The sequence below is a fragment of the Sarcophilus harrisii genome, chromosome 2 (genome assembly GCF_902635505.1).
Source record: "Sarcophilus harrisii chromosome 2, mSarHar1.11, whole genome shotgun sequence".
NCBI lineage: Eukaryota > Metazoa > Chordata > Mammalia > Dasyuromorphia > Dasyuridae > Sarcophilus > Sarcophilus harrisii.
The window spans coordinates 613806891-613822520 of record NC_045427.1 but is presented as its reverse complement, the minus strand read 5'-3'; the positions used below and the strand labels follow the sequence as shown (position 1 = coordinate 613822520).

Below are 15630 nucleotides of genomic sequence, written 5' to 3'. Positions count from 1 at the left end.
TGGGTTTGCCACTACCTCTCTGAGCCATCAATTTCTTTAACAGATACTTTAACTCATATTTCAAAGGGCTGTTGTGAAGATGAAATAAAATAAGGACTATAAAGTATCACGGAAACATAAGCTATGACTATTATTTAGAGCCTTTACAAAGAGGTAACTTCCATGTAAAGGGCAGGGAAATCACTTCCATATTCTATATATTAGTAGATTATTAGAACTACTAATAAAATATCTGAAAAGGATTCCAGAAAGACAAATGATAAAGAAAACAAAAAGAAACAGGAGGAATCCCCTCAATCTTGTCCAAAACTCCACAGAAAGATGGCCAGGAGGGGACAGAGGTAGGGGGAAGAATTGTACCAGGGAAGTCAGCGTGAGCTCAGGTAAACTTGGAAGCCAGCAGAGCAAAGGAAAGAAGCTGTGCCAGGGAAGCCAGAGTGAGAGCAGGTAAGCAGGCCAGAAGCTGGCAGGGGTGAGAAGAGGGTCTGTGCCAGAGAAGTCAGCGTGAGCCCCTGCAAATGAGCTTGAAACCAGCTAGTACTCTGAATAGGGGAGGTACAGGCCATCATGAGTTCTTGTGATTGATGACCTGAAGCCATATTCTATCCCTGGCTTTCTGAACAGAGGGACAGAAAAAGCTCTCTTAGGTCACTGTCCTTGGGGGACTCAGAGCCACAGGAGGGGAATCATCTAAGTGTCAGTTTATCCAGTGTCCCACTGGGGTCAGGTAGAGTGAAGGGGGAAGAAACCAACTCCTGATTGGACACTGTGCAAGGGAAAAATTATGATAACAGCAATAATACAAATGATAATAATAGCTGATATTTATATATGGAGAAGCGGGGGAGGAAGGGGGGAAGAGAGAGACAGAAAAAGTGAGGGGAGGAGGAGAAGGAGGAAGAAGAAGAAGGAGAGAGAGAGAGAGAGAGAAAGAAAAAGAAAGAGAGAAAGAGAGAGAGAGAGAGAGAAAGAGAGAGAGAGAGAGAGAAGGAGAATGAATACACTTGTAAAGAACTGCATCATTCAATCACCTCCATAGGTAGGGGCGCGATGTGAAACTGAGGTCCAGAGAGCTCTGGTGATCTGGCACAAATGTAGGCATTCTCTGGGACAGGACTGGAACCCAGGGCTTTCTAATAGAATCTACATGACAGAATTGGGAGCAGGGCTTAATACCAGCCACCTCACCATTGAGAGATGGGCAGTGGCATCCGGACTCCAAAAGGGACAGAACCCCAAGGACTTCTAAGTCACTGAAAGGTCTGGAGGGGAGGGCCTGAGCACAAAAGCTAAACCAATAATGGGGCTGGAAAAGATGAATGAATGGAAGAAAACAGAGGTTAGTGAGTTAAGAGAAATCCAAGAGGTAAATCCAAAAAGAGAATAACCCTTAAATAAACACAAGCAGAACTTGAGAAGGAAAAAATGGTTTGTCCACCAAAACTATTAGAGTGGCTAAAAGAAATGAAACAAGATATAAAACAAATTAAATTATATATAAAATTAGAATTTGGAAAGAAAATTAAATGAAAATAGCTTAGGATAGAAGGTATAAAAACTTGCCCAAATAGTGGACTAGTTATACATCAGAAAGAAGTAAACAGAATTCAACTTTATGAGACAATAAATACTAGAACAAAGTAAAATCATTGGAAAAAGTGGAAAGAAAATGTAAAGTATCTACAGTAAAACAAAACAAAACAAAACAAAATAAAACAAAACAAAACAAACTGACCTGGAAAACAGGTAAAAGAAAGGACACAATGAAAACCATGATGAAACAAAAAATGGAGACACTATATTTTAAAAAATAACAAAAGAAAAGTGTCCATCTATCTTAGAAGCAAAGGGCAAAGTATAAATAGAAAGATCATGTTGATCACCTCCTGAAGAAATTCTGAAAATTGAAAGTAACCAGAAATACCATAGCTCAAATCCAAAGCTTCCAAATCAAAAGAAAAAAAATAATGCAAGCTGAAAAAAAGAAAGAGTTCAAGTACCCAGGGACCACAGTCAAAAAGGTCACACCAGATTCAGCAACAACTCTTGTTAAAGGACAGCAAATCTTGGAATAGTAAAATTAAAAAGGCAAAAGATAAAGGCTTATAACCAAGAATAACTTAGTCTACAAAATAATCCTGCAGGAGAAAGGATGGTTACCCAAGAAGAAAGTTTGACATTCAATAGCAGGGGTCAAGAGTAACTTAGAAAATGAAATACATTTAAGCAATTGAAAGGTACTAAACAGCAATGAAGTTCTGACATTTTAAAAGGGGAAAGAGAGTCAAAGGTACCTTCAGAATCTTATTATCTTCAAGGGCCACAAAAGGAGTTAAATATGGAGCTGGTTCTCCTCTGTACAGTTATTTTTATGAGAGGAGAAGAGAGGTTAAAAGAGATGTTCTTGGAAAGAAATGAGGAAGTGGGGAGGAAATAAGAATCTCATGATCTCCCACTTTCTGAATCTATATATATAGAGTTTGGCAAAGAGAAACATTAAAGTCAATATTGGGAAGTAGGGTATAAGGAGAAAAGATTTAAGGAACAGTCACAAGCAATGCAGATTTCAACTTGAGGTCAACTTCTAGATTATTTCAACTTGGGGGAAGAGAGAGTTGATCATGAAAGGAGTATTAAAAAAAGAGAAAGAAAATGTAAGAACCAGATCTAGGAGTCGGGACACGGTGAAGAGAAGAGGAGGGAGGAAGAGTGGTAGGAAAAGAGGGAAAAGTACAGTCAGTGCTCAATATTCTCTTCATTCAACTTTGGTGACTAAGACTTAAGAACTCTTAATCAATGTCATGACCAATTGTAAAATGAGAATATAAAGAGGAAAGTGTAATCTGTAATAAACAAGAAAAGGAAATCTAAGCATATTTTGACATGTACCTAAAATTTGGGGAAAACAAATTTCAAAGAGTTTAGAAGAAAAGATAGGTAAGATCTCATGGACCAAAATATTTTAGGGTTAGCCAGCTCAGAACAGATGTTGAAGAATGAAATTCATGTCCAAAGAAAGAATAGAGAGAATCAGACAGGTGAAAAAGACAATTGTGATAATATAAAAAGAAAAAGATTTTAACATGAATCCAATATGGTTAAGTAATCTGAGCTACAAGGAAACAAGTTAAAAGAGAGACATTTTGCAGCTTTCTTTGCAGTTTCTCTAATGATAGTTCATTCCCAAGATACAGAAGGAACTTATTCATATCTATAAGAATAAAAGCCATTCCCCAATTGATAAATGGTCTAAGGACATGAACAAGCTGTTCTCAAGGGAAGAAACTCAGACCGCTGTCATATGGGAAAAATGTCAATAATAACTGGAGAAAAGCAAATTAAAGCAAATTTGAAATTTCCTACCTTTTATCTACCAGACTGACAAAGCATACAATAAAAAAAAAAAAAGATAAATCTTAGTGCCAAGAGAAAACAGGAATACTGATGTACTACTGATGGAGCCAATCCTTCCTGAATGTGAAAAAAGAAAATGCTACAAAATAGTAGTCCCCTTTGGTTCAGCTATATAAAGACATAAAAGAAAAAAGAAAAGGTATTATATATATAGAAAAATATTTACAGTAGTTCTTTTTGTATGAGCAAAAAAATACTGGAAATTAAAGGGAGGAGAGCCCATCAACTGGAGAATGGTTGAAAGAACTATGATACATAAAAACATTAGCTTTAGTAATAAGAGAAGAAAAAGAAGAAATAGCTGTGAAAAAACAGATCAAAAGGAAAAAAAAATCAAAAAACAGGAAAAAAGTAAGTTTCAATTTACATTCAAAATCCATCAGTTCTTTATCTGGATGTGGATAGCATCTTTCTTCCTAACTCCTTGGATCATTGTATTGTAAAGAATAGTTGAATGATTCATACGTTATTATCATACAATGTTTTCCTGTTTCTGCTCATTTACTTTGTATTAGTTTGTACAAGTCTTTTCAGGTTTTTCTGAAATCTGCCTGTTTGTCATTTCTTATTGCACAATAGTATTCCATTACATTCATATGCTACAGCTTGTTCAGCCATTCCCCAAATGATGGACATTTCCCTCTATTTCTAATAGTGCCACCAAGAAAAGGGCTGCTATGAATATTTTTGCACATGTAAATTCTTATCCCTTTTTAATGATCTCTTTGGGATACAGACCAAGTAGTGGTATTGTGGGATTAAAGGATTTGGTTTATCCTCTGGGCATAGTTCCAAATTGCTCTCCAGAATGGCTGGGTCAGTTCACAACTCTACTAACAATGCATTCATTAGTATTCCACTTTTCCCAAATCCTCTCCAATATTTATCATTTTCCTTTTTTGGGGGTCATATTAGCCAATCTGATAGAAGTGAGGTGATACCTCAGAATTGTTTTAATTTGCATTTCTCTAATTCAAAGTGATTTAGAATCTTTCTTCATATACCCATAGACATTCAGATGATTTCTTCATCTGAAAACCAACTGTTCATATATTTTGACCATTTAACAAATGGGGAATAGCTTGTATTCTTATAAATTTGATTCAGTTCTTTATATATTTGAGAAACGAATGATTTTTATGTTTTTATGTTTAAAATTGAAAACAATTCTTAACTCTAAGGCCAAGTTTAGTGCTGGGGGGGTGGAGTGGGTAGAAAATAGTTTGGTGACTCCTGATATTGCTATAAATCAATGCTCTAAAAATTTACAATTCTGTAAGTTAAAAATTCTGATAAATTAAAAGATCACATATTTCTAGATGACTAATGAACATCATTGATTACTTCATGAAAGAGAAGATGGACTAATATACAGAATAAGAAACAGATTTTTGGACATAACTAATAACAGAATTTGTTTTGCTTGACTGTACTTATGTGACCAGCAGGAGTAGAGGAGAATGAATGAGGAGAAAAAATGAATGAATATGGAAAAAAATTAAATTTAAAAAAAAGGAAAAAATAGGACAAAAGCCTAGATATCCAAGAATCTCACTAACTAGTTTAGTTTTGAAAAGAAACGTACAAAAGATGGAAGCAAGGCCAGATAATATAAGATGAATACAAGATTGTAGCACGGTATTATCAAAACAGTGCCAGGAATGCTAAAACTTGGAATGAACAAAATTATTGAGGGAAGCAAAGAACAACTAAAGGATCATTATCACAATTGGCTATATTAGAAGAAAATGAAGGATTCAAGGGAAAGGGGCAGGATCTTTGATTGGTGTAGCTGGGATGAAGATAACTGACAATAGAGAAGGCGGAAATGCTTGACTGTGTTTTTCCCTCTGAAAACAAGAATGGACTTCTCTATGAATGAGAAATGATTGAACAAAAAGGACCAACAGAGAGGTGATACCCAAAAGAAGTAAAGAGATAGTATAATGTTGAGGATATAGTATTAGCAAAGTTTTGGAAACAGTATCTCATGTTATTTTCATGGAAAAGATAGAAAGATAATGATTATATAATAACGCAATGAGACAAATTTAATAAGAAAGTATTGTCACCATGTACAAAGCTCTTGGGATACAAAGACTATAAAGTTATTAAAAAGTGATAGTAAATTCCACTATGCTCTTGGCAATTATATCTCATGACCTGATACCACTGGGATTTGCTGAGTCTGCTGCAAGGAGTCAAGGGGTGGGGAGAGAGGCTAGAAAAGAGCATGTTACTTTGATACAAAAACTGAGGCCGATATTAGATATTAGAATATAATCCTGGCTTAGAATACAAGCCTATTGGTAAAATTTTATGGAACTGTATGATGGGAATCGTAATTATTCGTAACAAACTCAAAATCAACATGTGTCTTTAGAAGGAAAAGAGTGGCAGAATGGAAGTTAGATAGCTACTTCATAGAACCGTAGAATTTCAGAGTTGGAAGGAACCTCAATGGTCATTTAACTTAACCTATACTTGAAAAAGATCCCTTCTGTCACATATTTAGTAAGTATTCATTTGGACTTTGCCTAAAGACCTTTCCTGAGGGAGAATCTGCTACTTCTCAAGTGAGTTCATTTCCAATTTTAATTGAAAAATTGTAGCTCAAATTTGGAAGTATGCCCAAAAGGCTATCAAACTGTGCATATCCTTAGATCCAGCAGTGTCTCTACTGGGTCTGTATCCCAAAGGGATCATTTAAAAAAGGGAGAAGGACCCAGATGTGCAAAAATGTTTGTGGCAGCCCTTTGTAGTGGCAAAGAATGAGTGGATGCCCATTAATTGGGAAACTGCTGAATGTTATGTTTTATGAATGTAGAGGAGTAGTATTGTTGCTTAAAACAGGATGATTTCTGAAAAGCCTAAAAAAACTTATATATATATATATATATATTTTCTTATAAATAAGCATAATCAAGAGAACATTGTACATAGTAACAGCAAGATCATGTAATAATCAACTGATAGACTTAGCTCTTCTCAGCAATAACAGTAATCCAAGACAATTCCAATAGACTTGGTAAGGAACATACCATCTGTACCCAGAGAAAGAACTAAGGATCAAAGAATGTAGGTCAAAGGATACTATTTTCACTGTCCCTCATCTTTCTCATGGCTTTCCCTCCTTTTCTCATGGTTTTCTTCTTTTCTGATTTTTCTTTCACAATATGACAAATGTGGAAATGTGTTTAAAATGCCTATACATGTATAACCTATATAAAATTGCTTGCCCTCTTGAGAAGGGGGGAGATAAGAGAAGGAGAGGAAAAATTTGGAATTCAAAATCTTATAAAAATGAATATTGAGAACTATCTTTACATGTAATTGGAAAAAATAGAATAGCAAGTAAAAAAAAAAAATTGTAGCTCAAATAATTGGCAAGTTTTTTTCCACATTTAATTTCTTGGTAACTTTTAGCTTCTGGGGCTAAAGAATAGTTGCATGTCATTCCTTCAAAAACTTGAAGATGGCTTTTGTATTCTTCTTAAGTCTCTTCTGCAAATGAAACATCACCAAGTCCATCTACATATACTGGTGAATGTCCTCTAGACACTCCCCATATAACTGGATTCATTACTGAAATCCAATCAGAAGATATAAAGGGCCACTTTACTGGCCATGTGCTAATTCTTATACAAGTACACATATGTGCTAATCACAGCAAACTGTGGATTTTTTTCATGTTAATAGCCCACAGACTAGTGGAAATACTCAATTACTTAATGCATTGCCTTAAAATTTTTTTATTAAAGCAAGCAAACAAAGAAGGAATTATGTTTTACAAATGTCTAGTTTCCCACTTGGTATGAATAAGATGGGAAGGAAGCTCCTCTGTGTCAGTGATTCCGACAGGCAGTGGGTGAATGTGTAAATAGACATGGCCTAGATTTTTTTTTTTTTTTGTCTTTGCAACCCCAACGCAATAAAAATTTGGTTCTTAGTCATCTCCCAGAGTTCTTTTGCTGGGTCTAGCTGGTTCTTTTCATTATTGAACAAATGGAACTGATTTGGTTCATCTCATTGCTGGAGAGAGCCATGTCCATCAGAATTGATCATCATATAGTATTGTTGTTGAAATATATAATGATCTCCTGGTCCTGCTCATTTCACTCAGCATGAGTTCATGTAAGTCTCTTCAGGCCTTTCTGAAATCATCCTGTTGGTCATTTCTTACCAACAATAATATTCCATAATATTCATATACCACACTTTATTCAGCCATTCTCCAACTGATGGGCATCCGCTCAGTTTCCAGTTTCTGGCCATTACGGCCAGAGGACTACGGCCTAGATTTTTAATTAGTGATTGAAATCAAAACCAAGCTGTCTAAGTTACATCTATGTTCTAGCACAAGACAGACCAGCTCCCTCCTCTCCTCTGCCATACATTTCCTTCCTCCAGAAGATTATCTCATTTGCTTACCCTCCTGCTTCATATTTTTACTGTTTTATTCCTGTGCCAGTAAAAGCTGCCATTAATCCAGACCTCAAGTTTCTCTCCAAAAGTAGTCCAGTAATGGGGAAATCAAAACATTTCCATTACTTGCATCTTTGTAAAGATTTTAAAAATACTTTAATTATATCAGAAGTAATCAGGTAAGCCACCATATTTGTAACACATATGCATAAGGTGCAAGTTCTAAGAATGTTATATGCATAAAACAAAGGGATGACATTTCAATTAAATTGAAGCACAATATTAATTACTTTTTATTTTTATTTATTTTTCTTTTTTAAAAATATTTTTAATGCACATTGCTTTATGAATTATTTTGGGAGAGAAAAATCAGAGTAAAAGGGTTAAACCATGGGAGAGAAAACAAAACAAAAAAAAAAGTGAACATAATTCTTTTTCTGGATACAGATGGCACACAATATTAATTATTTTGTGCATATCACTTTATTTCATGACTTCAGAGATGACTTTAGACTCTCAAGGCTATGACAGTTGAGTACAAGTTTTGGATGGTTCTCTTATGATAGAAAGACTTTGAATACAGTCCAAATTATGTTGGCTTTTTGAGGACTAGACTAGTTTGGTGAGGTTCCTCACCAATAGGCAGTTCACTTAGTGATGAATTCTTTGGCTTTAAGAGTATCAATAAATGTTAAATCAGCTGTTAGTATTCTAAATTTACATCCTTGTCCAGAGACTAATGATTACAATACTGCTGAGAAAATAAAATCATATTAAATCTGAAAATTCTTACTATAAATAAAACCATTAGACAAAAAGGAAATTTTAGATAAATGGAAGGAGGGTTTGCAGGTTCTCCTTGGGGAGGCAAATTCAGGAGTTAACAAAGTTGGCTTTAATGTGTGTGCAAAAGCAAAACTTCATAGGACACTTGGCTATTTTGTATTGTAGTGTTCATGGTAAGCATTTGAAAAATAACTACCTTGAATGTAATTGAGGTTTAAGTGTCAATATTTGTTACAGAAGATAAGGTAGAGAAATTTTGTGAAAAACTCAACCTTCCAAATTAAATTAACACATACTTCAACATTCAGTGATGTTGGCAGAGTATGGTGAAAAATATGATGGAAATTAAAATTACAGAGTGAGAAATAAGACAGGCTAACAGCTTGTAGCCTGGACAAAGAAGACTCGCAATTATAAATGCTTTTTTTCTTTCTTTTCTTTTTTTTTTTTTTTTTTTTACCCAAAAAGAGAGTGTAGAGATGTTGGAAATGGAATATATCAAAGAACATCACAGAAAACCAATCTGATTTTATTATAGCAGAGAGGAAACAACTATTTACCAATATAGAAATCTCTTATTTCACTGTTAGGGCAAAGATAAAAACTGACACAAGAAGAAATTAGAAGAATGAATGAACATGAAACAAAATACACATATGAGGCAAAGTCAACAACTATCTAAGCCAGGGGTGGGGGACATTCTAAGGCCCAGGAAATTATTTGGACTGGCTCTGTCTAGGCAATCACAGGTGACGATGAACTGAAAGCTAGGCATAACAACCTCCCAGTCCTTGAGTTCCTAAGTTGATAATTTGTTAGATCCATGAATTATGTTATAAATATTCAAATGGTCCTTGGCAGAAAAAAAGCTTCCCTAGCCCTGATCTAAACAAACTGTTGATATAAGGAAAAAAAAATAAAGGAAATGGATTAAATAACATTCAGAGATGACCGTCATCCCATTCACTAAGGAAGCTTAACTAATGCTTATCAATTGATATGATGAATGGACCAAGAAAGCTGAGAATCTGTCTCAATCATCAAATACTTCATCTTATTGTCAAGGTGAGAAATAGAGAAACTAATATCTGTTTAGAATATAAACTTGATGATCAAATCTTATGGATAATGATGGAAAATTAGGAATGCTACAACTTCATACACCAATAAGATTTGGAAGTAGAGAGAAAAACAAATTCTCCATCAGTGGCAGTAAATTTATGATATTGGGAATTTAACATGAACCCTCAATGTGCTGTAAAGAAATAGAAATGGTACAAAACAAAACAAAACAAAAAGGAAAAGCAGCTGGATTAGAGTGGGTATACACAGTTATTATGGCAATGAGCTATAGAATATATTGATTGTACAGTTTCCAAAGAAGTTATGAATCACCTAACGGAAAGGTGCAATGGTAGATGTGAATAGGTTGTAGCATAGGTAGTAATGATAAAGATATCATTAGTGAGTTGTATGGCTAAAAAAGGACGTGGGATAGTCAAACAGTGAGAATGAGGGAAAGCACTGGTAGACAACCTGTTTTCTACATTGGTATCCATCTTATGTCAAAAGTTCTAAAGGAAGGTCCCCCCGACACTGGGTAGACCTCTTATGGAGGATTTAAGGAAAAACATGGTTGGGATTCACCCAGGAGGAGAAACCTTAGAATGGTTGTTATAGATGCCTTCAAGTATCTGAAGGATGTCATCTGAAGAGGGAAAACACTTATTTTACTTGGTCTCTAGAAGACATAACTGAAAGTAGTGGATGGGTGGATGTAATTTGGTGCAAATTTACTTTTAACATAAGATGGAACTTCTAACAATTAGAATTGCTGCAAAGTGGCCTAGGCTGCTTAAGTGATTCACTCCTTAGAGTATTTTGTTTGGGGAATTCTAGTTGAGATGCTGGTTGGCCTCGATGGCCTTGAAGACCAGGACTCTGACAGTACGGATGAGACAGTACCTACAACTGGCGAGAGCTGGAATTTATGCAGCAGTTTAGGGTTTGCAAAACGCAAACTCATTAGATCCTCCAATCACTCTGTGAAATGTTATTCTCCTTATTTTTCAGATGAAAAAAAAATGAAGCTGGGAGAGATTATTTCCCCAGGGTCAGAGAGTTAAAAAAAATCTGAGGCAGAAATCGAACTCAAGTTTTTCTGATTCCAAGTCCCATTCAGGTGCTCTATCCATGAGACAACTTAGTTCCCTTGCTATGAGAATAGAGATTCACTCAAATATAATTAAATGCTTGTTTCTTTTCACAAAGATTTGTTAATTGGATTACAAAGTTTTCTTCACAGTCTCTCACTCCAACCCATTTTATATTTAGCCATTAAAGTTATTTTTGAAAAGCAGAGTTTTGATCATGTCATTCCCCATAAACTTCCGTGACTCCCTATCACTTCCAGGGGCAAATAGAAAATAATCTACGTGGCATTCAAAGCCTTTCATAATCTAGCTCAGTGATTCTCAAACTTTTGTTTTCAGTATCTTTATCCTATTAAAAATTATTGAGGAGCTCTCCAAAGAGTTTTTGTTTATCTGGATTATATTTATAGACATTTACCATGAACTATTTTTGAATTTGTAGACCCTCTAAAAGGGTTTCAGAGATCCCCAGGATTCTAGCTCTTTTCTACCTTTTCAATCTTCTTATACTTTACTCCCCCCTCCAAGTACTCTTTGATCCAGTGAAATAGGTCTCCTGGCTGGTCCCTGAACAAGATAAGACCTTCCATGTCTTAACTTTGGGCATTATCTCTGGCTCTCGGCCATGCCTGGAATGCTCTTTCCCTTCTACTCTAGACCACTGACTTCCTTGGCTTCCTTTAAGTCCCAACAAAGACCCCACCTTCTACAGGAAGTTATCCCTAACCCTTCTTATTTCCACTGCTTTCTCTCTTTTAATTATTTCCTAATTGTCTTTTATATAGCTTGCTTCTTATAGATTAGATTGTAAACACTCTGAGGGCAGGAACTGCCTTTTGTCTCTTGATATTCCCAGAGATTAGCACAGAGGCTTTAAATGTTTACTGAATGAATGAACTGTTTTCCATCAGCTATTAAAAAGGAAAATGCAAAGCACAGCACAATTATTGGGTTCCAAATAAATGCTAATCATTCCCAGAAGGATCTTCCTTTATCTGTGTTTGTCTGCTTGATATATACCACTTCACAGATTAAAGGAGGAAAAAATTGTTGTTGTTTTTTTATCAATATGCCAGATACCCCAAAATGGAAATATAAAAAACACTAAAGAGATCAGGTGGTGTTTTTCTCATGAGAATGGTTTCCAAAGGGACAGACTGCTAACCTTAGAAAGAAAGACTTCTTAGTGAACTTCTAGGTTTACGAATTTATTTAATCAAAATATATGATCAATCTTGAAATTCTGAGCCACGAACAAATTTAGAACTACCTTCAATAGATGATAAAGTACATTTTGTGCTTTATATGTTTTATTTCAAGTTTTCAGGTCTTAAATTAGTTTCAGCTTTGACTGAGGCAAGGCAGAGGATGAAACAGCTAATAAATTGGTTTTTGTTTTGCTTTAATTTCATAGTAAAATAATAAATTAGCTCATCATTGTGAGCAATTAATTCAAGGTCAAATTACTAAAATGTAGCTAGAAGAAAGGAACAGTCACTGTTGAGTAAGTAAGAGTTAACCCATATTTGGAGTTAAAAAAAATTTATTTCCAAATGACGTCGGATGTGGCATAAATGGAGGTATTTCTGGAAAATAAATTCTCCTGTAACTTTTGTTTTCTGATCACTTTATTATCATCTGTTAGAGAAGACATATGCCTGAGCAACATTGGGAGGGTAGCTGATATTTCTCAAAGGTTAGTCCAACAACTGCCACCTCAAAAGAATGTTTCAGGGGCAGCTAGATGGCGCAGTGGATAGAGCACCAGCCCCAAAGTCAGGAGGACCTGAGTTCAAATTTGATCTCAGACACTTAATACTTCCTATTTGTATGACTTTGGATAAGTCACTTAAACCCTAATTGCCTCAGCAAAAAAAAAAAAAAAAAAAAAAAAAAAAAAAAAAATGAAAAGGAAAAAAAATATGTTTCAAAGCACAAACACTCAACACTGAAGCCAAGAAGGAAATAGATTGGTTGATCTGACAGTATTTTTTGACAATCAGAGGCAAAGTTCATATATATATATATGTAGATATAGATAAGTAAATAATATATATAAAGACCAAATGAGGCAGTTCTGAGCATATGACATCTAATTTCTTAGAATGATCACACCCATGAAATTAACATGTTTTAAACTTATTTTTTGATGTTTTGTTTTATATGCCATTTATTTACAAATACATGCCATTTCAAGGAGCCTTCCTTTGTAATCAAGATTTTTAAAAAGGAAAAAAAAATCAGTTCACCAAAACCAAGTAACACAATGACTTGTTTTTGTTCATGTCTAATAGGATTTGCAATATTCAACACCCACAGTTCTTCTTCTCTGAATTTAAGAAAGGGAGGTGAATGTTCTCCATTCTTCTCTGAGGCCAAATTCAGTCATAGTAATGGTAAATTGTTGAAGTCACTGTGAATATAGTTCTGTTTTTTCACACTGCGTCAATTCATTTTTCAATGTATTTCACTGTGGAATTCTCTATTTTGTCCCAGAAATCTCTTCATCCTCGAAGATCACTTCCACTATGGAATTTTACAGCCCAGCAAGGAATTCACAATTTAGAAGTTTTCTCTACCCTTGAGGCTCCTTCTTTTGATTGGAGGGCTCTTCCCAGAGCCTCCAAGTCAGCTACTTCTTTAATTCTCATCAGACTTCACTCCAGATTTCTATCATCTTCTTTCTCTCACCCCCCTCCCCCCCCCGTTTCTTTTATGTGTGTCTTCCCCATTAGGATATAAACTCCTTGGCAGCAAGGGCCTTTTTTTTGCTTGTATTGAATTTTCAACACTGAGCACAGTAAGTGCTTGGCACTAAGTGCTTAACAAATGCTAGTGGACTGACCGGCTGACAGTCTTTCTAAGTTCCGCTGAATTCTTTTTTTGCCTTCTATTTTGGTTTTTAAACAGAATAGTAATAATCTATCCATTGTCCACCACATGTGTATTTAGCCATTCCTTCAAAAACAGCACCTCTATTCTGTTGCTACTTATTTGTTATTATATATTAAAAAAAAAATCTCACTAAAATGATGAGACACTTCTTTCTACTGGATCTTCATATATTCACCCACAAAATTTCATTCAGGTGACCTCTTTGGTGTATGGGGATGCTGTGCCTAGCAGTGGGATCTTTGGTTCAAAGATAATGGGCATTCTAATTGCTCTTTTTAAAAAAGTATGTTTCAAAATTACTTTCTAGCATGTCTGGATCAAGTAACAGCTCTACCAACAGCCTTTGACTGAGAAGTGGCCAATTTTTAATTTTGAGTCAACTTCCTTTCTATTTCCTGGCCAAAGGAAGGAGCATGGGGCTTGACCTGGAAGTTACAAAATAATAAAATATTAGTGTGAGGAGAGATCTTTGAGATTTTACTTTCTACTCAGGAGGCATTGGGTCTAGGAAGAGTGAGCAGTTTTCCTGAGATTATAAGAGGGATTGGGATCTTGTGATTTTTGAACCACAGTTATCACTACTCCACATAACCTTTAGATGCCCAGTTCTGTCATTACCTGGCTATATAAGTCTTTCAAAACACTTCTTCCTCATTTTCTTAAGCAATAAAGCAGAATTCTATCTGTCTCACTAACCTCCACCAAAGTTGGTCCCTTAAAGGTCACGTGTATCACTCTTGGACAATATCATTATATTCACAGACCCAAATCTCCGTCCCTGAGCCAGCCCTCATCTCCCACAGGGGAATTCCATTTTGGGGAAGGGCTTGGACTGGCCGAACTTCATTCTTCAATGTTGCTCTTTGTTCCACTTTAGAATGTAAGCTCTCTAAGGTCAGGGTTTCTCTTTTTGCTTTTATTTGTTTCCCCAGTGGTTAGGGCAGTTATGACACATAAGCATTTAATAAATGCTGCTTACCTCTCTGCCTGCACCTGAGCATGTTAATAGTTATCCATAATTAATCTGAGCATGAGGATTAGTTCAAAACTATGACACGAAGTAGGAAGAGGTACAGAATAGGTGAAAGATGGCTGGATTTGAATCTAATTTGAAAGGGCATGGGTTTGAAATCTTGGTCTTCTACTTTCTGTGTTTAATTATTGACAAATCACATGAGCCCTCAACTTATTCAAATGCAAAATGAAGTTGTACTATATGCTTTCTAAGGTTGTTTCTAATTTTAAATCCTATAATTCAAGGTATTCTGAACAGACAAAACCACTAAATGTCAAGGGATAATTACTGGCAGCACAGGAAAAGACTACAGCAAAAAGCATCAAGCAGAGTTAGCTGAGAAAGAAAAGAATCAAGGAAAATGGGGGAAAGAAGTCTGTGAAAGATGGTTGTAGACTGTAGCTGTTGGACAAACAGCAGGATTTCTCAAGCTGATTTGGAATCTTCATGGAGCAAACTAAAACAGTCCTGGAGATAGTTGGCAAATAGAAGTGGGGGGGATTCTGTGGGAGTGGCAGACACCTGGCTGGGCTGTGCAGATGTAGAATGGCGGTTTCAGTCAGAACTACTCACCTTTCCTTCCTTGAAATGTTTTTTGAGCTGCTTCTGCATCACTTTCAGCTTTTTGGACTGCACCCCGCTGTAGGCCAGCAACATTCCACCAAATTGTCTCTCAGTGATCCTCCCATTGACAGGATCCTGACGCTCAAACTAGAAGGAAAAGGGAGAATTTTACCACAGGCCAATGTGTCAATATGGGAGAGGGTATAATCAGTGAAAGAGAAAAATACTGGGACATTTCTGACAGAGAACACAGGATAAACATGTATATAATGGAAGGGTCTATTTTTGAGAATTATAGAAAACTCTTAGCTTAGAATGAAAAAAATGGTACATGCGATGTTTTACATTTTATAAGGTACTATTATTATAATGACTCAG

At 35.6% G+C, this 15630-nt stretch overlaps 1 protein-coding gene across 4 annotated transcripts in view; it reads right to left on the bottom strand.

Annotated features, from left to right (window-relative positions):
- Nucleotides 1-15630, bottom strand: part of MICU1 (mitochondrial calcium uptake 1) — a 214712-nt gene that overhangs the window by 32257 nt on the left and 166825 nt on the right. For all 4 annotated transcript variants that reach the window (XM_031956529.1, XM_031956531.1, XM_031956532.1 and 1 more), the window contains one exon: nucleotides 15262-15399. In XM_031956529.1, the coding sequence (XP_031812389.1) occupies nucleotides 15262-15399 (138 nt within the window). The remainder of the gene's footprint in view (nucleotides 1-15261; nucleotides 15400-15630) is intronic.